The 21177-nt window shown below is 31.0% G+C and overlaps 3 protein-coding genes and 1 non-coding gene across 4 annotated transcripts; all 4 read right to left on the bottom strand.

Annotated features, from left to right (window-relative positions):
* Positions 1–229: 229 nt before the first annotated feature.
* TRNAK-CUU (transfer RNA lysine (anticodon CUU)) lies at positions 230–301 on the bottom strand. The gene has a single exon. It is a non-coding gene; the product is annotated as a tRNA-Lys (tRNA).
* Positions 259–2698, bottom strand: LOC124832944 (1-aminocyclopropane-1-carboxylate oxidase homolog 1-like). Its single transcript, XM_047307294.2, has 3 exons — positions 2034–2698; positions 968–1289; positions 259–729 (listed from the first exon to the last, which is right to left on the bottom strand). The coding sequence occupies exons 1-3, from the start codon at positions 2567–2569 to the stop codon at positions 472–474; spliced, it is 1116 nt and encodes a 371-aa protein (XP_047163250.1). The 5' UTR covers positions 2570–2698; the 3' UTR covers positions 259–471.
* Positions 2699–5806: 3108 nt separating this feature from the next.
* Positions 5807–7550, bottom strand: LOC124832953 (Galactose oxidase/kelch repeat superfamily protein). The gene is made up of 2 exons (XM_088108782.1): positions 7413–7550; positions 5807–6949 (listed from the first exon to the last, which is right to left on the bottom strand). Exons 1-2 carry the CDS (start codon positions 7440–7442, stop codon positions 5993–5995), a joined length of 987 nt encoding a protein of 328 aa, XP_087964908.1. The 5' UTR covers positions 7443–7550; the 3' UTR covers positions 5807–5992.
* An 8004-nt stretch (positions 7551–15554) lies between these two features.
* LOC124832950 (transcription factor JUNGBRUNNEN 1-like) lies at positions 15555–17329 on the bottom strand. Its single transcript, XM_047307302.2, has 3 exons — positions 16974–17329; positions 16240–16559; positions 15555–16129 (listed from the first exon to the last, which is right to left on the bottom strand). Exons 1-3 carry the CDS (start codon positions 17299–17301, stop codon positions 15728–15730), a joined length of 1050 nt encoding a protein of 349 aa, XP_047163258.2. The 5' UTR covers positions 17302–17329; the 3' UTR covers positions 15555–15727.
* Between the last annotated feature and the right edge of the window lie 3848 nt (positions 17330–21177).

A 21177-nucleotide genomic window follows, 5' to 3' on the forward strand; every position in this document is an offset into this window, starting at 1 on the left:
GTGGTTTTACACGTAAGGTCGCAATTGGAAGGTATCTTATCCTCAGTTGCAATCCTTTTATGCTGTTAGCACATGATTTTATTGAAATTATGCATGACAGAAGGGTGTGAAAAATCAAGGTGCTGCATTGAGATAAATAAGGCCAACAAAGAAAAATATTATCTAATTTCATAATCCCTATGGCTTAAAAAAGGAACAGTTATCATAAAACAAAATACTAAAACATCATCGCCCACCGTGGGACACGAACCCCGACCACAAGGTTAAGAGCCTTACGCTCTACCAACTGAGCTAGACGGGCTTGCACATGAACTTAAATTATAAAAGCTAAGGTACATAGTTTATTTGTGTAATCCGAACAGATACGTTTTCTCAAAGCATGCAATATAACTTAGTTTTCAGTTCTTGAAGCCACATGGTGTTGTAGCAAAGTCTAGTAGTAGAATGAAATATAACTTAGTTTTCACACAATCACAACTTCAAGAATGATATTGAAGAAGCGCCAAGTTGTTTTGAGTATTGATGCGCCAGGTAGTCTTTTAAAGAAGTTTCTCGGTACACTGGTGGATTGTTTTCGGATAACAGTTCTTTGATTGGACCAAAGACTTTTGAGACACCCTCTTCTGACCGATCACCAATTCCAAAAAAGGATGCGATTGATGTTCTTGGGCCAAGATTGTTTGCTAAAACTCTGTGTTCAACACTGATAAATTTGTCATTACTCACAAGCTGCAACCAAAAATACCACAAACTTTTAATGAATCCAATTGAAATTCCTGATTTCATTTGCTTGTTTTGTTTTCCAATTCAATTAAAGTTATTAGACGATTATATTAATGAGCTTGTTATGGTAGTATTTTGCATTGCATTTCAATCTGACATTCTTTGTTGTAAAGTACACCATAGCTAAAGGAAAAAAGCATTTAAAATGTTGAATGAGAATGTTGTTCATGCATGATCAACGCACCTGCAGAAGATCTCCAATGTTGACTACAAGAGCTCCATGTATTGCTGGTACATCAATCCATTGATTTTGATGAAGAATTTGAAGACCACCCATTTGATCTTGCAAAAGTATTGTCATGAAGTCACCATCTGTGTGCTTACTAGTTCCCATACATAACTCTGGCTCAGGGCACGCTGGGTAATAGTTACCCAGAAGAACAAGCCCTTCTTCACATTTCATTTCTTTAAGGTGCAAATGATCAAGCCCAAGAGCCTCCGAAATCAACTCAAACAAATCAGAAGCAAGTGCCATTACCTTTGTTGAGTACTCTGGTACAATATCTCTGCAATTGAACAACATTAGTTGTTTTAAAATACCAAAGTAAAAGCTGTTAAAGAAGTTTTCTTTTTAAGCCTAATTCAATCGTACAAAACCGGTGAAGTTTGTATCCACTTATATACTTAAATTGGGAGTGGAACAATATGTTCTCACAAATCTCGCTAGGATAGACTCTAACCTAACTTTGATACCATCTTAAAAAGTGAACTTTAAGTTTAACTCAACCCTATAAAATGTTATGTGATGTTTGTACTCACTTATATACTATAAATTGACATTGGCTTTATCTCTCGTCGAGGCAGAACTTTCAATATAAACAAGAGTTTTTATTTAAGAAGTAGACTTTAAAGTTTAATCCAATTTACATTTTGAACATAGAAATTAAATATTTATGATCTTTTATTTATGATTGGTACGATAATATATAAGAAGATGAATTTAACAAAAAATAAATTTAATTAAAATAGATTATAGATAATTTGATATCATATTAAAAGTAAATTTTAAATCTATATTAACCTTTCAAAAGTCAATTTGAAATTTGTTTAAAAGTCTAATCCAACAAAAAAGTTCTGCAATAAATTGGAAAGCAGGAAGACACTTAAGGCAAGGACAGGAGGATTAAGGAATAACCCATCACCAATGTAATGTAGATATCATCACACCAATATGAGACTATCTTAAGAAATTATTCATAAGTTGAAGTCACGATGAGAAAGACCAATGTTAAAAAAAAATCATCACAGACCTGCAAACTTGAGGCAACTCTTGAGCTTTGGGTGGATTAGGTGTCCAGAAAAATGTGATTGTGTCCCTCCAATCAGTAGATGGGTCTTGGAAAAGACTATAGTTGGAAAAATAAACGACTTTCTTGCTTAAATCACGAGTGTAGTACGTTTTCCTGACGTTAGCATCTTGTTCATGAAACCTTGAAATTCCTTTGATCATCTCATCCAAAACATGAGTTGGAATTCCATGATTTGTAACTTGAAAGAAGCCCCAGTTCTCACATGCATTTCTGACTTTCCTCACAACAGCATCTCTCAAAGTGGGGTCATCATGGATGCCTATGAGATCAATGGTCGGAATAGCAAATTTTGATGTTGTAAAGTCTTCACTGATATTAGATCTTGAGGTATAGAAAATAGGTGGAACCTTTGTCACACCATTTTCTACCAGTCCTTGGACACCCACCTTCGAACCATCAAATGCATTCAGTTCACTTCTTCTGTCATAGCTAGGAACTGTTCCTGCCTCCATCTCTTCTGTGTTTGTCGTCACCATTTTTTGAAGCTATCAGTGTATCAAAGTTGTGATGAAAGTAAGTACGAAGGGTTCAAAGGATCAAGGAGGAGCAAAAGAAGTAAAGAAATGTTTTCATTTCAAATTTCCCTGAATAAACTACAGATATCGACTATTATATCACTGAACTAGATAAGCTATTTTATTTGTATCTCTTTGAATCATATCACTTTTAAATGAAAAATAATTGTTTTAATTATTTGACAATTTAATATCCCAAAAAAATAATAATGATATATTTTTACGTTGATTTGACACATAATATTCAGGTAAAATAGTTATAAAAATGTAAATTTTTATATTATTTCAAGAAAGAAGAGGATAAAAAGAATAATGGTATCAGGACACACTTTTACATTGATTTGACATAGAATACAAGAAGAAATTGGTCACAAAAGTGTAAATTTTTGTATTTTTTTAAGAAAAAAAAATAAAAAATAAGAAAGAATAATGTCAAATGAGTGTAAAAAATTTAGGTATGCCAAATAATATTTTATAGATAAAAAATAAAAAAAAATAGTGTCAAATGAATGTAAAAAGTTTATGTCTTGCAAAATATATTTTTTTATCCCAAAATTCCTGACCATGTCTTGTCAATAAGTTTTTCATGTCTATTTTATCATTTTAATGTCCAAAAATCAATTTAATATTGAATTATTCTTTGAAGATTAATTTAATATTAAATTATAAATTTCCAGAACTAATTTATTATTAAGTTACACAACAAAGTATAGTGTTACACTTTTTACATAATTAAAATTTAAATGTGAATTTTGTATCATTCAAAATTATCACCTGTCTAATTTTTGTAACTTTAGTAGGTGAAATCATACATCTTAAGAATTAATTCTATGTATAAATGAAATCTTTGTTTGAAATGTTATAAAATTCAATTTAATTTAAAGATCTGTTATGGGGGATGAACCCAAAAGATGTCAGACAGGCAATACAAAATTAAAGGAGAAGGACCGACAGCGATTTCGTATTATTGGTGGTCCTCTCTGGCATCATTTCCAATTTTTTCTATTTCTTGTTGCGTTAAATAAAAACCCACATTTTAGTTATATTTTGAGTGGGATTGATTTAATTTTGATTTTAGTTTTAGAAAAGATATAATTTTGAGAGAATAGGAAAGTGTATCACATGTGTCTAAGTATATATAAGCTACGTGTGTTAGATATATTCAACTCTTATGTTACAAGGATTAGTCGACTACATATAGTCCAAAACAATTTCCGTGATAAATGTTGACAATATTAATATTAAGATTAAAGTATCTTAATAGAATTGGTTAATTAAACGATAATAATGGTAATTAGTCACATTAGTCATGTTCATCATGATAAAAAAACACATAAATATAGTGTAAATAGTACAATACACAAAGTAAATAAATGACTTATTCATTATTACAACATTTATTGTTATATGATGTACTTGGCTAATTGAGCATCACAGTATCTTCTAGAGGCATACCTCCTATTGAGCTTCAAAAGAAATTGACCTAGAAAATCTCATATAGAAGACATGAAGTGGGAAGCACACCCCGCTCGATCTAAGGTTATCATCCAAGTCATAGAACATTTGAGTTTGAAGGGTAAGGAGTCTTTAGTAGAAGGAGTTTAAAGGGTTTTCATAGCATATATTCAGCATTGTAAGAACAATTTGTGCCTATTGTGGGGCCAAGATATAATATGTAAAGAAAAAGTTATATGGTGTCTACAAGAAGTACGATGAAAGGTATAAGAGAAGTTGAAAATTCCTCTAGTGAGATGATCATGCTAATGGCAATACAAAAGGACTTTAGTGACATCTCATCCTTGAGTTCTAAACCTTGGTCTCATATATCTCAGCCTGTGATGGCCTAAAGCTAAATAGTGAACTCGTGAACGCTCAAACAAGCTTATTATGATCATATATCGTCTAAAGCAAAATATTTTAAAGAGAGAAAAGCCTTAGCAAAATCTCATATTTTTTTTATTGTTTATATTTCTCTTTGATAGTTATCAATCATGTTTAGCTTAGTTGAGTTAAAACTCTATACGTGTTATCTAGGGTTGAACCACAAGTGATTAGAATACTTGTATAATAGGAGTGGTTAAATCGGACTAGTTATGTTGACTAGGTGAATCAAGAGTGGTAAGAATATCCGTTGTAAGCCTAGAAGGTAAAACTCGTATAATCTTCTTAAATATTAGTATAAACCCTTAAGAGTTCTTAGGAGAAAATTAGAGGTAGCTTAGGTTGAGTGAAACAATATAAATCTATATTTTATTGTTTTGCTTCTTCAAACATTTTCTTAAAACTCTTTTTAAACACCATCGTTTAAACATATTTTTATCTATTAATCTTTCGAAAACCTATAAGATGCTCACTCTCTTATGATGTTTTTCATGTTTATAATTTAAACTAGGTTTAATCCTTTTCGACATCCCTATTTATGTACGAATGTCTCAGATGGGTCCTCGTTTTTTAAAGTGTATCAAAATGGTCCTTAATTTTGAAAATTGATATCAATTGAGTCCTTTCCGTTAAGTTGGCTGGACGGCGTTAAAAAAATTGATGAGTGGATGCTGAGATGACGAACGAACGCTCGTCCACCAGCGAACGAACGCTCGTCCACCAGAGAACGAACGCTCGTCGACCTCTTACTGCTGGACGACCGTTCGTTCCACACTGGACGACCGTTCGTTCGGTGGTCGACGAGCGTTCGCTCGCTGATGGACGAGCGTTCGTTCGGTGGTGGACGAGCGTTTGTTCGTCATCTCAGCATCCACTCATCAATTTTTTTAACGCCGTCCAGCCAACTTAACGGAAAGGACTCAATTGATATCAATTTTCAAAATTAAGGACCATTTGGATACACTTTAAAAAACGAGGACCCATATGAGACATTCGTACATAAATAGGGATGTCAAAAAGGATTAAACCTTTAAACTATGTTACTATTTAAGTCTATTTATTATATATTTAAAAAAAATACTCAATTAAAAATACTTAAAATCTAAAATTAAGATTTCAAAACAAATGTAAGAACCAAGTTTTAATCTAAAATATATCATACTTATTTTGTATATTACAAATGTTTGAAAAGGAAGATCTTTTTTTTTTTAATAATGGTTACTTCTTTCGCATATCAATTTCCATTACGACCATCATATTAAGATATTCCTCAATTTTTTTTACGTAATGTTGATAAACGAACCACCAAACCATCAATTAGAAAATTAATCTCACACTTAATAATTTATTCCCTTAAAAAGCCCAAAGCAAGATTACAAACTACAAACATTTAACTATCGAAGATTCCATTTCAATCCCACTAGGAGGATAAACATATTTTTAATTCATCACATCATCCATTGTTCTATGATGATCAATACCACATTCAAAATCCTTCACAAATTAATTCACTCGCTCTTGAGAAAGAGCAAGGAAGAAAATGTCATCAAGCCTATCATTACTAGGAGAGTTGCCACCATACACCAACAACCCTTGACGGCCGCCACACCGAGCTCCGGCGAAAGCGCACCACCCTCGTGGCCCAGGGTGGTTGTCGGAGTTGGCCTTGTCCTCCAATCTCTTCCATGCTAGTGTATCAGTGTCCAATGCATAAAGCTCACCAGAAAATTGACCAGCGCCCAAGTGACCTTGGTCACTAGGATCAATTTCCCCACCATACACAATTATATGTTTCCCATTGCCAAGGGTGCAAAACACACTACGGGCCGTGGGCTTCAGCCCACTTGTTTCAACCTGCGTCCATGTTTTATGGGCCAGATTAAAGCAATGCACATCGTCCATTTCTTCCCCGGAGAACCCATACACAACCCATATTTTCCCTTGGGCGACGGCCAGGCCCGGCCCACCTCTCCCCTTGCAACTCTCACCCGGAGAGGGAAACTCCACCCACTTGCCCTCAACAGCATCAAAAGCCCACAAGTCATTAAGTCTCCCGTGAACTCCACAGCCGCCGAATACATACACGTGTCGGTCATCGGCGGTCATGGAATGGTAGCTCCGGTTAGGAGGCCCAATATTCCCGCGTGAAATCAAGGCCCATTTGTTGGCCCTTGTGTCAAAAGAATAGAGTTCATTGAGCTCCTTGTGTTCACCATCCCTTCCACCAAACACATAAATGGTTTCTCCCACTGCGGCCATCGTGACACCGACACGTGGCGGTGGGATATCCCCTGAGGCATCGGCTACAGACCACGTCAAAGTCTCTAGGTCGAACACGTGTAGGTTGTTATCCACCGGGACACGTGGCACGAATTCGCCGCCGAATGCATACACCTTCTGTGCTACAACGGCAATGGCGTGTGAGCTTCTTGCTCCTTGACCTTCTCCTCTTTGATCGAGCTAAAAAGAAAATTAACTAATATATGAAAATTGGTGTGAATTTGCTATTTTTTCACATTATAAAAATTTTATTACTTGTAAGTGGATTTAAGGGTTTCTTACTTTTTGTAAATTAGCATCTTAATTTATGAAACTTGGAAGGAATTAAGTATTTTCACTGAAAACTTTGATTTTGACCTAAAATCCTTGCTCTGTTGTAAGCCTCGATGACCATCAAAAGAAGAAAAACCCAAAACCTTATCTAAATTTCCAAATTTTCACTGTCATGAACTTCTCCATCCTTGAAAACAGTTGCAGTCAGAAATTCCAAAAGTTTTTATTTTGAGAGAAAAAGACAGCAACTGAAAACATCAAAGAGAAGAAAATGCAAAAGGGTACAAGAAAAACGGATTCTGGACATATGAAATATAAGTTTGAATGAATTAAGAGAGAGGAAATGAGGATGATAAAATGATAAACAAACCTTGAACCAACTGGCATGAACTGCGGCCATTATGTTGCTGGAAATCCACCTTCAGTGGGAGGTTTGAGTCACTATGTTTGTTTATGCTGTGAGTTGGGCTCTCTGGCCTTTTATAAACATTCTTCATTTCACTCTAACGTAATAATCCACCGTTTTTCTATTATCTTATTCAATAAAGCCCTACTGATAGAAAAAGATATATAATCATAGGTTACGATCATGACGAGGATTTTGTTTGTTTATATTATATATATATATATATATATATATATATATAATATCTTTTCCTAGTGGATTAGGATATATAATTCAGGATATTTGAATCATCGACAGTAAAAATTAACCACTAAGAATATTGAAATGGGCTTAGTTTTCTGACTATTAAGATGAATTAAATATTTTTAAAATTGTTTCTACTGTCCAAATTGTATATTCTTCAACATTTTCTCTTAAAGAAAAACATCTTTTACAAAAGGTTGGTGAGCTGTAAAATCCAAGAATGGCAAAGTGATCCCTTATTTTGTCATGAAAATGACAGCAACAATAAAAGAATACCTTTGAAAAGCTTTTCTATGATAACTTTTATTTATATATAATTTAAATTAATTAAGTCAGAAAATAAAAAACTTTTACATATGCATAAATGAAGTTTAATTTTGCTTTTATTTTTTAAAAGTTTTTATAAATAAATTTAGTTAAACATATCATAAAGTAAGACATGAAAATCAAATGTTCATAAATATTTATAAAAATTATTACTGGGATTGAATTTTCTAAGTGCATTTTATTGGATACTTTCTCTAGCTCTTTTGTCATTTATGATTTTATTTTTGTTAAATAACTTGTTTGTTTTCAATATTTAAAAAATGATATCCATAAAGCTTGAAGTTATTTTATTATACAATTATAAAGATTAAATTATTTTATAACTATTTTTTCTGTACCAACTTTGTTATAATTTTAAGTTTAATTTTAATTAATATTATTCTATTATGTAATTTATAACATTGTAATAAATATTAAAAAAACTATTTCGATTATTTTTTATATGTACATATAACTTTTAGTAATGTTTTCTAATTATTTTAATATAATAATTAATTTATAAATATATTTTATTTTTTTAAAAAAACTACATGCACACTAGTAATTATAGATATATTGGATGTTGACAGTTTTTTGGTACCAGAAACAATTCTAAATCTTTAAACAAATTTCCTCTAACTAGTCTTTACATTTGTGTTGTATATGATAAATATGAAATGCTTTTACAAGTTTAAAACATTGTCTTTAGAAAAGGATAATTTGATGTAAAAGCATTGAGTAATGTTTAGAATTTCTAGTATAATTAACAATAATGCTATTAAGTTATAAGAAAAACAGATTCGATTTTGTTATCTCAAACTAAAGGAGAAAATTTTACATTTTCAAAACTTATGCTTTTGTCAAACTTTTCAAAATGGATTTGTTCTTACATTGATGAATGTTTAATAACCTGGGTGGATACCAACTGGTTTGGGTGTTTTGCATTTCAAAATATGATGTTTAGTTGCAATTAATATTAAATTTTGTTCTAGATAAGGAAAAATAATAGTTTCCTTAAAGGCCTAGATCATGCCTTGATGATGTAATACTAAGTTGAATTGTGATAATTGGCTCAAATATTAATTTATAAATAAGTGCCACAAGCTCACAATCCACTAACTCTGATGGTTTTACTTAATAAAAAAATAACGAATTTCATATTTTTTAAGTAATAAGTATCTCCAGTATTTTAAATAAATCAGATAAACCTAATTCTAAATTATACAAATTTACCTACCTATTCCATATATTTGGAATAATTTCAATGTTTTATAAATAAGTTATTATTAATAAGTTAACCACATTAAAGAATAAAACCATGTGTTTGGAATATAATTTCAATGTTCTATAAATAATTATTATTAATAAACAAGTATAACCACCTTAAACATTAAACTACTTAATAATTATCTTAAAAAAATAGATTTTGAGAAAATCAACGTCAAAATATAATAGAAGAGGTCCAGAGAGAAGTCTTCAAGAACTAAAAATAAAATAAAAATCCGATTACTTAAAACTAAAATAATTTATGTCGTAAGTATGTTTAGTGACAAGACATCTCTTATATTTATAATTATATCATGTTAATTTCGTATGTATTTCTTTAAATTGATCCATATTTATTCTTTTGTTTATAACTTATTTTATAGGTATTATTTTAGATGATCCTTGGTGTGTTCATTTTGGGGAGATGATTTGAGAAGAGTGAGTGAATGGATTTGAAAGTGAATTTGTTATTGTTTATTTAAGTGAATTTGGAGGTGAATTTGGAGGTGAATTTGGAGGTGAATGAGAGTGAATTTGGAAGTAAAGTTTGTAAAATTTAGTGTAATATTTGACCGATGTCACAGATAAAAAAATTATTTAATTGATATAAATTGAAGATTACCAAAATGCTCCTAATTATAAAAATAATATAAAATGATAATTGATAATGTTATATTTAATTGTAAAAATGTTTATAAGGAGAAAAAAATTAAAATTAATTATTAAAATGTAAAAAATGATAATTTAGTAAATTGAAATAATAATAATAATTATTATTATTATTTATTATTATTATTATTTTTATTATCATTTTTGTTATTATTATCATTATTTATTATTATTATTATTTGTTTTTATTATTTGTTTCGACATTTTCCGTGAGGATCCTGTTAAAACACAAGCTTGTCGAAGACCAGACGGACTATCACGAACGGTAAAGGCTGGCGAACGAAGAATGGAGCGGCCATGGACCGGGCAGACGCTTTCTCACCAGCTGAAGCAGATCGAGCGGCTCGGGCGCCCGAGGCGCAAGAAGCTGACAAAAACCGGACGTTTGTTGCTGAATCCCACGAACAGAAGAAGGGCGAGCCATGTATGTGGCGTATGGTACGGTGACGGATTGACGCTGCTCCACGTTCTGGGTTGGAGGCCGGACTGGTTTCTCCCTCTGTGCTCCCGGATGTGGTCCTCCTACTCCCAGATGGGCGGTTGGGTACCTGCCAAAGGCACTCCGACGCTCAAGTCAGTAATATGACAGAGCGATCTGTGATGCATGTATATATTGCATCGTAAGGAAAAATTGGTCCATAACTCATACCTGAAACCTTTATTTATACTGATTGTAATGGGCTTTTACCTTTAGTGGGTCTGATAACGACTCTTTTACCTTTAATGAGCCTGATAACGACCCAATCATACCTTAATAAGTCATTAAGGGCTTAAAATGAGTCATTAGCGCCTAATCGTGTAGTCGACCAAGCGCGGGCCGGTGGGAAAGATGGTCGGCCAGGGATGTCAACTTGGGTGGGCGGCCATCTGGTTCTGCTGTTCGGTCACATTGGACGCTCGGTCCTGTTTGCCCACTTTGGCGGACGTTCGGTTCATGACTGGCCGACCTTGGAGGTCTCTCGGTCCATGTGCGGTATGACAGAGCGTTAACTTGGACGCTCGGTCTCGGTACTCGACCCGGGTGGACGTTCGGTTCATGACTGGGGAGTACCGGTCGGTACATAATGTTAGTTTGGACGTCCGGTCTTGATTGTGACCTCGGTGGGCGACATTGTGTTAACTGCTCGCGGGTGTCCTTCCGTACGGCATCCGGTCCTGTTGGTACATTATTATTATTTATTTATTTATTATTATTATTAGTATTATTATTTAGAGAAGATATTTTATTTCTTATTTATTATTATTATTACTATTATTTTATTAAACAAAGAAAAAAAATTTCACCAGTAAATTATTTAAAAAGTACAGGGTAATATAGTACAAAGTTTTAAATCCCTCCAAATCTTTCCTAATATGCAGAGATGAAAGTGGTGACAATCTCACAGATCTGTTTGTGCTTTTGCTTTTAAATCAAGTCATGAACATGAAATTACTCTTAATCTCATCTTTCTCAATCCGCATGTACAGTGTAATCTGCTTCTTAATTCTATAATATAGGACTAAAGAAAAGTGTTAGTTAGTGAAAATTATTTTTAGTGATTATAAAAATTCTCCATAAATTAATATTATTTAAGATAGTTAAAAGAAATTGTATGAATACATAAAATAATGGAAGTTAAAAGAAATGGTATGAATACATCAACATTCGTATTCCTTAACAATTTTATAAATACAAAGACCGAAGTGAAAAAGAATACGTAAAAAAAATGAGCACGAGTAAAGTAAAATACACAAGAAATGAGAAAGGGAAAAAAAGAGATATTAAACTCATAAGTCAAATTTCAACAGTCGTGAAAAAATAGTGGGTGTTTGTGCTTAACCAATGTAAAAACCTTCACTTTATGAAGTATACCTGCTCAGATTTATTTCTACTCTATCATTATTCCATTTGATAGTTTTTTATGTCAAGGGTAAATTAAAAGGGTTATACTTAGAAAGTATTATACTTCGTAATTTGGAAAAGTTGATACTTATATTATCTAAAGAGTTTGATATTCGTTATACTGATCAGGAGAGACTGATATTCATTATATTTCGAGAGGTTGATACTCATTATATTAAGAAAGATTGATACTCGTTATATTAAGAAAAGTTAAACTTATGGTGTGTGGAAAGATTCTATTCGTGTTGTAAAGAAATTAGGATATTTGATCAGTGAAACTTTTTAAATTAGGTGTTTATTAATCACAAAAAAAAATTTTAAGTCAAAGAAGGAAGGTTTGAATTGATACTTTTTCAAAAGATTTATTCTTTTTGAAGTTTGTAAAACCTTTCAGTTAAATCTAACAATGTATCAATTATAGATTAGAAATTTCAGCTAACAACAGGTTAAAATTTGGATAGTGAATTTTACAACAATCTTACTTAACATTCAGATTGCAAGTTTTATTAATTTGATTGGAAAGATGAGTCAAATAACTATAGATGCACTGATTTCCCAATTTGTTATGGAATCATATAAAATTTGTCGGCCACCACCATCGTGACTGGAAGCATTGCCGGCATCCTCCTCTTCCCTCTTGTAGCAAGGTCTGGGACCTTCCCCCCATCTGCAAGTTGAATTAGAACATTATAAGAATGAAAAACATCAGTCTGTGTTATAATATACAAGATTAAGGTGTATCTTGTTTCATTTAAAAGCATAACAGAAACAATACATTAGTTGTTTGATGATTTGCCTTTATTTTTCTCTTTTCCTAACTTACTGATGCACTGTTCACAATTCTACAATTTTTTTATTCTTGCTACACTAATGCACCATTCACCTTTAGTTACTTTTCTACGGTTTTTTTATAGCGACAATAAATTCATCAATCAATGAAAAGAAAAAAAATCCAGTTTTAAAATGGCTACATAACAACTTATTTAGCAACATCAAACAGATAAGAAATTATGATATGCAGCTATTATCATTTCAATGACTTTAAAACTCCTAATATGAGAGTAATGATACAACAACAACAAAACTTTAGCCCACTGGTGACATTGACTACACAAATTACAATTAAAGAGTATTGATATGGTAAAACGATTATTAGTGAGCCTTCATATCTGGAGACTGCCTTTAACGTTTGGTTTATAGTCTATGAGAGACTATCTTTATCGCTCGGTTTATAGTCTATGGGGGACTGTTTATACCGCTCAGTTTATAGTCCATGAGGGACTATAGTCCATGGGGGACTTTATCGCTCTGTTTTATAGTTTATGGAGGATTGTCTTTACCACTCGTTTTATAGTCCATGGGGGACTATCTTTACCACTCGTTTTATAGTCCATGGGGGACTATCTTTACCACTCGTTTGACGTATTTGAAGGAGCTTTTGCTCACAAATGAATGTTTTGTATTTATTGTAATTGAGTATTGTGAACTCTACTGGTGGTTGGCCCTGACCTTATATTTATAAGTCACCTCATGGATCCTGAATTGATACAGGTCCAATAAAATAAAAACAGACTTACCTTTAGATTTGACATTAGATTCGGTCGGTTGCTCATAAACAACTTATCAATATTTTTAATCAGATATCTTTGATTATTTTATCCTCTAGTGGACTACTGGTCCAATAATACCTTAGTGCTGGCCCAATTATGGTCCAACATCATTTAACACGATTGACCTTAATTGATGCAGTGGATGATGATCTCTTTGATCATTATTGTGGTAGTGATCGAACGGTTAACACTTAGTAACCGTTCCGTATACACTATATCCTATACAAGATTATTACAAATAGATAAAATAAAAGAATGATAAGTTAAACATCTAATGTGCTTCATTGACACAATTCTTATTTAAATCCAAGATATACTCACTTTGGAAGATGATTTGGACCTGACACTGCAATGTTAATTAATTTCTTCCAGGATCTTGTCTCTTCTTTCTAAAATATTAGTCAAATATTTCAATGACACATACAACTCATATTAACAAATTTAATTGTAATAACTTAAAAGAGCCATTAGTTTCGTTTGCACACATGTTTGTCCTCTATCCTCTTTCAAACATCTCACAATAAATAACATTAATACATTAATTGTACGTTAAGTATATTTCTTTATTGAAATTAGATTTTAAATTAAATTGAACATAAAAATTAAAAATTGGAAAGAGGAAAAAGATTTACAAGACAAAGCATACTGCAATGTAGACATTGATTAAATTCGGCATTTTGATAGATCGGCCAAGCACAGTTTTGGTATGGAAAATAACTAATAATGTTATATATGCCTTCTGGTTGTGTATTGGTGTTTAAACAGTTATATATAGAAACATAGAGCTACATCAATCTAGTTCTATGTACATAAACCTAAATAAAGAAAAATGAACACAGAAACCTTGCAAAAAAAAAAAAAAGAAAACCCTATTAAAGGCTTGACTAGAATTTTCCAACATAGCAGGCACAAATCTTCAAAAAATAAACCATGGTTCACCCTCAACGTGTACCAAGAAGTTCACAAAAACACTAGAAAAGAGTGGGATGTTTGAATAGTGTTTTCATAAAATTTTGCAAGTAAACACTTTCAAATATTGTTGTTGTTAGACAATATATAATAACAATTGGATGTATGTAAATATAATAGAGCGCTTAGGAAAACATTTAAAATAGAACCATTGAAGACACAACAATTTTTATATTGGTTCACTCACCTAAGTTATGTCCAATTGTTGAAGATAAAATCATCTATACGTCTAAACTTTCTCATATATTTTGAAGTTTAATCAAATAACATTAAACGAAATAAGAATATAAAAATGTCATAACTAGAAAGATAGAATAGACAGAAACAAAAGAATTAGGCTCAAAATCTCCAACATAGAAAAACCTTAGAAAAACACTTAGGATTGTAGGAAACAAAGAAACTCCTAAATCAAAACATCCAGGCGCAATGCTAAATGATTCACAAGTCAAAGCATCTAAAGGAGTTATGTTAAACGCATAAGTTATAATGTACTCAATGATACTCAGTTGAACTCTTGAAAAACAAAAAAGTGTCAAGTCAATGTCTTTGACAAAACTCTTTAGAAGCCTAAATAAAAAATATAAAGAAAACGTAACTTGATAAATGCTTTTGCTCTAAAGATAATATCACAAAAACATCAACCTAGATAATAACATGAGCTAAAATTTTTGTTTCATCCAACGATGAAGCTCTTACCCAATGTTTGGTATCTTAAAAAAAAAATTTAATAGATAAATACCACTTCAATGATAAAAAATGTATAAAACGAGCATGCATTAAATAACTTTAAATGCTTAGTATTCAAAAACAACCAAAGTTGAGTTACTAACAAGACAGACGAGCTGACTCCTTCGGGCGAGTCCAAACATGTGATCTAAGTCGCGTTTTCTTGACATCCTTAGTTCTTGGTGTCAAGGAAATTAATTAATAAAATATATTAAGTTACTTAAAAGTCCGGACATAACCTAAATGGTGTGGTGCAAGAGTATAAATCGGTTGTTTTTCTCTCCCTACTTTTTGACTTTAATTATTTCTCTACACCAAAATTGTTTAAATTTCTGTACGAGTTCTATTCATCCTCCTTCTATAATTACATGACCAACATAATTTACTATATGAATTAAGTTATGTAAAATTAATATTTATACAAGTCTGTAACTATATAAAAAAACAGCATATTCATATCGTATGTCAACAAGTCTGTTAACTACAGGTCATCATGATCAACAGCATGAATAATCTCTAAAACAAGCAAACGCACTCTCATGATATAGATTTCATTGTAACATCTCCAATTAACTACGATCAACTCAACACGAATTCCACCTCTTCATCTACAAGCTAGGCGAATCAACAGCAAACTTCACTACGGATCCAAGTTCATCCCAGTTATCGAATGTGAAGAAATCGTTCCCAGGTGGGTTACTCCAAAGGTTAGAAGACGGTGCAGTCAGTTGAGGTTGCTGCTGTGCCACTGTAGAACACAACTGACTCACCACACTAAACTGATTCCTTTTATCACAGTTTGTGTAGTTGATGACGGGTTTCTGCTCGTTGTGATAGTACCCACCAAAGTTTATATACGATTCTTGGTTACCACTGTCAGACTCCATGTTGCTCGCTCTCGAGCTCTTGTCATAAAATGCATGGCGCTTGGCAGATACTTGTTTCAAGTCCGCCACGTGCTTCCTCTGTGACACGTTTCTCTTGAAAATTCTACACAACGTCCAAATTTCCTGCATATCGTATGAAAAAATTTGAGGAATATTTGCTAAGGCTAAGTGAAAAATATTAATCTATTAAAAACAAGAGCTTAGTCTAGAATATAATATATATAATTTCTCACAGCTTCTAGGGGAACATCGACATAATTCCTGGAGTTTGGAAGGCTTGTGTTGGTGTCTGTGTTAGAAGGAAGTCGAAACTCGTGCATCATCCAATCGGTTTTGGTGCCTTTGCCTGCACTGCCACGGTAATAGACAAGTGTTTTTTTGAGTCCAATGCAGTCATTGCCTTCTCCACCTTGTGAGTACACTGGTTTGTCTATGCCGGTTGCTTTCCAGAACCCAGACCCAGTCACTCTATTAGGCCTTATGCTATTCCTATACTTCCTCCCTCTTCTGCAGAAGAAGTACCCCTCCTTCTCTCCTCCACTGCCATTGCTCTCTGCTTACACACAAAACGTTGCAACAAAATTCACAATAATAAAAAGGAATCAGTGCAGAAAAAATAAAAAAAAAAAACAAAAGAAATTGCACTAGACTGAAAAACCTAGGTTGGTTCGTTACAATACTTGAAGTTCTGATTAGTTTTATTATGATTCATAAAATTTTGTTAGTCCAATTCATTCTATCATGCTGTATGTTGTTGGCTCTGAAATTCAAGGGTATTCACTTTACATTATTCTTACAAAACTATGCTGAGTACTAAATTTGGTTCAAGTTTATAATATAAGAATCTATTAGGAAACCCTCAAAGCTTATAATTGTATCATACATATAGATGAAAAGTCTTCCATGATATTTTGAGACACTTTTCTAGAAAGTTTAAGAGAAATAGAAGAAGATCAAGAAAACATACTTGGAAGATCCCAAGGATCGTATTTGTAAATATCAATCTGTTTGATGAGCTCGATGCTGATGGGTTTCTTGTCAAGCTTCCTTCGTAGATAGAAACTAACAAGCTCTTCGTCTGTGGGATGAAATCGAAATCCAGGAAGTGGGATTTCATCGTCATCCACACACTCATGATGATCATCATCCTTGTTGAAATTTTCGTTCACACCCATCTTATCTTCTCTCTCTCTATTTCTGTGTGTGGGTGAGTTTGTCTTGCTTTTGGCTGAATAAAAGGGAGAGAGAAAGAAGAGGTGAAACAATTTCAATGAAGTGGAGAAGCTTCTTTCCATTATTATAGTGTGAAGAGAGTCTAAGGATAAATGAAGAGGTTTTTCATGCAGGTCAAGTCATGAACTCTGACTTGTGCCCTCATGATGTTTTGGTTGAGACTCGTTCTATTGTTTAATTTAAAGTCACCATTTAGGACTTATAAATCTTCTTAGATAATTCATAAATTATTTAATGCATAGAATGGATCTCTTCCCTTCAAATACTTTTCTTCCATTTGTCACACAAGCTGCCAATAATTGCTCCTATTTCGTGGGTTGAATCATAAATGACACAGACCTGTATTATTATGAGTCATTTCCCATGTACGGTGACCATTCCACGCTGAACAAAACCATCCTTATTATCATTATATTACTTTACTTATTTTCTCTTTCATCTCTTTAGCCTTTAATAATATTATAAAAATTTATTTTCTTAAATTATAAAATATTTTATATTTATATTTTATTAAAGTCATATAAAACATTTTTTCTAACAAATAAACTTAATATAGATTTTTGTATCACATGGAAAAAAACTCCCTACAGTTTACTATTTATTCAAAAAACAAACATAACTTTTTAGAAAACGAATATATTAAATATTTATTTTGCGTCATTTAGGTTTACCGGTACTATTTTATAAACTTTGTTTCTGATGTTATTACGAGAAATTTGTGTATACGATAGATATTTGATGTACCCATATATTTATTTTGAACATAAAATTTTTTTATACGTGATATATGGGTATTAAAACACATAGGTAAATTCTTAAAAACAATGATAAATATATAATTTATTGTATAAATCAAAATTAAACCATATGTATTAAACATTGTCAAAATAAAAATAAAAAACTATAAGTTATTCTTATCATAAAAATATTACTCCTTTATAAATTAGATACTTCATTAATAAATATCAGTAAAATACTATAAAGTATCAACACAAATATATGTAGAACATGAATACGTGATCCAAATAATTAAAGTATCCATCAATTATAGAATGAAGATTCTCAAATATAAGGATAATTTTCATAAGGCTGTTTCCACTGAAAAAATTCTAAGTTAGTCTCTCCATTTAAAAAAGTTTTCATTACATCCTAACTTTTAAAGAAATGCCTCAATTAAATTTTTTTAAAGAAAAAAATATATTGACGCTAATGACATTATCATATGTTAATAAGTGATTTTTTTTTTTTTAAAAAAAATTTTCTTTTAAACTTTTTTTGTTACCATGTGTTAGATTCCTAGTGTGATATATGACACTCTCAATGTCACATATCAAGGCTACGTGATAGTTTTATTGTCTTGATTTCAATTTAATCATGTCTTTTTGATTAATTTAGTTCTAATTTTTTTAAAATGAAACACAATTTTTATTAAAAATGAATGTTTAACCTATTACGTTATATATTATTAATTCATGTTTCGTTAATCTATTTTTTATAAGATTAAAACTAATAAATACTTTTACAAAAAAAAGCAAGTATTTAAAATTAATAAATTATTAATCCATGTTTTTCATAAAAATAAATTAATTAATATCATTTATACATATAATAAAGTTGGTCCTCTTTTAAATGGGATCTATTGTTTGTATAAACATTATACTAATATTTATATTAAAATTTAGTGGTTAAAAGTGATTATTAACAAATCATGGGATAATAATATACAATAATGTAATATGTTTAAAAATTATTTTTAATAAAAAATATCAGTATAACAATTTTACAAACAATGAATTGGGTATCAATTTTACAACACTCAAGTCACTAAAAGAGTTTGAATCTTAGTAAGTAAAAAAGAGAATGAATGTGAAAATGAATGAATATTTATAAGACTTTTTGGGACCATTAACCTATGTTGTGATATCAAATAATATTATTGAAATAACACATAACAATGTGATATTTTATCCTAAATAATAACTATAATATGATGATATTAGTTACGTTTATAATATTTCTTAGATAAATACATTTTGAGAGGTTCCAAGGTAAAAAAAATTAATAAATGTTACGCTGCTCTCTTTGAGTCATCTATTAAGCTGGATAATAATAATAATAATAATTATTATTATTATTATTTTGTTATTTTATTAATATTACCAAATACATCCGTTTGATTGGTTGAAATTACAAGTGAGTGTAATTATCCCTAATAATACTGTAGTTATACAGTGTGAAAACCTGACGATTGTTACGGCCGTCTGCTTGGTTTTATCGTTTGTCTTTAGAAACTTTTATATAGAATCCTATTCATCTTAAAGAAAAAAAAAATACAAACACTTGCGAACTTAAAAGTGCTAGAGAACTAATGGTGGAACTTAAAGCCGTATTTTGAGAACACGAACTAAAATTTGACGGCAGATAACGACTCTGATAAACTATAATGGTCAAGTCGTAGATAAAATGTGGTATAACAGGTAAGAATTAAATAATAATTTTTAAATTTTTGATAAAATATGCAATCACTTTAACTTTTCTTGCACTAGTTATTATTTTTTCTAGAAATCCAACGTTTAAGGTCAATTTATTTTAGGGTTAAATATGTTTTTTAGTCCCTAAACTATTGGTCATTTCTGGTTTTTTCTAGAAATCTCACGTTCGTTTTAGTCTTCGGAATTTTGGTTTTAGTCCTCATTTGTTGTTAAATGAGGACCAAATTTTTAAACCGTGTTTAGTTTTCGAGGACTAAAACGAATGTTTCGAAAAGAATGAGGACCAAATTGTACCTTACTTTGAAAGATGGACGAAAACCAGAAACGGCCAATAGTTTAGGGACTAAAAACATATTTAACCTTTTATTTTATAATATATAAGTGGAGACAACCTTCACTTTACAAGTTAGTTTTGTGGAATTGAGTTAAGTTTAAAATCCACTTCTTAGTTATCGGATCACCCATTAATATTGTGATCTTTAATCTTAATTAACTAATTAGTAGTTATATTTTTTACCAAGTGTAAATTATAGAAAAGTTATTTTGTCAATATTTATAACACCTTAGAATAAATAAAAGAGTAATATAAATTTTTATAATATTAGATTTTTGTTGATTGAAATTTTTACACTTTGCGTAATTGATAAACTTTATTTTTAAATAAGATGAGGTTGGGCATACTAATTATCGACCGTTTGGATCACAATTATTATCAATTTTGCGAACAATTTATTTTTATGAATTTAAATTTGTTTATTATAGTCAATTTTCACATAATCTGCTATCATATTTTGAAATAACTACAATTTCTGTTGTTTTTGAAACACATAATTTACTCTAACATCAACAGTGTGTAAAAAATCTTTTAGAACTATAATCAAAAGTCGAATATAAACTAGTACTATGTTAATATAAAATCTTAAAGAAGCTCCTAAGAAAGGCTGATGACCACAAATAAAACTCCTCTAGCCACCTAATTAAGCAAATTAGGTTAAAGAAACCCATAAGTCAAAGAAGCACAAAATTTCAAGGTATACTTTTGCAAGTTGGTGATATACACGAGTAAAAATTCAACTACGCACCAAATAACATATTATATTAAAAAGTATAAACATGAAATCAAATTGAAGGGCATAACATTTGAATTAAATAACATACGATAATATTAAGTAGCAACTAAAAAACTTAGATAATATTAGAATAGAAAAACTTAAATTCGACGAATTTACAAAATATTGGTTAGATACTTTTCACTGATAACTTCAATCTTTATTTATATTCATTTAAATTTCTTACTTTTTACATTTTTTTCTTCAAAAAACTACAAATTTTATTTTTTTAAGATAATTTTATCGTTAAATATGTCAAATGAATGTGAATATATATCATCCTACCTTATTCTAAGTAAATATGTCTATTTTACTGTTATCCAACTTTACAGATTTG

The sequence above is a fragment of the Vigna umbellata genome, chromosome 3 (assembly GCF_029865625.1).
Source record: "Vigna umbellata cultivar VRB3 chromosome 3, Vumbellata_1.0, whole genome shotgun sequence".
NCBI classification, from domain to species: domain Eukaryota; kingdom Viridiplantae; phylum Streptophyta; class Magnoliopsida; order Fabales; family Fabaceae; genus Vigna; species Vigna umbellata.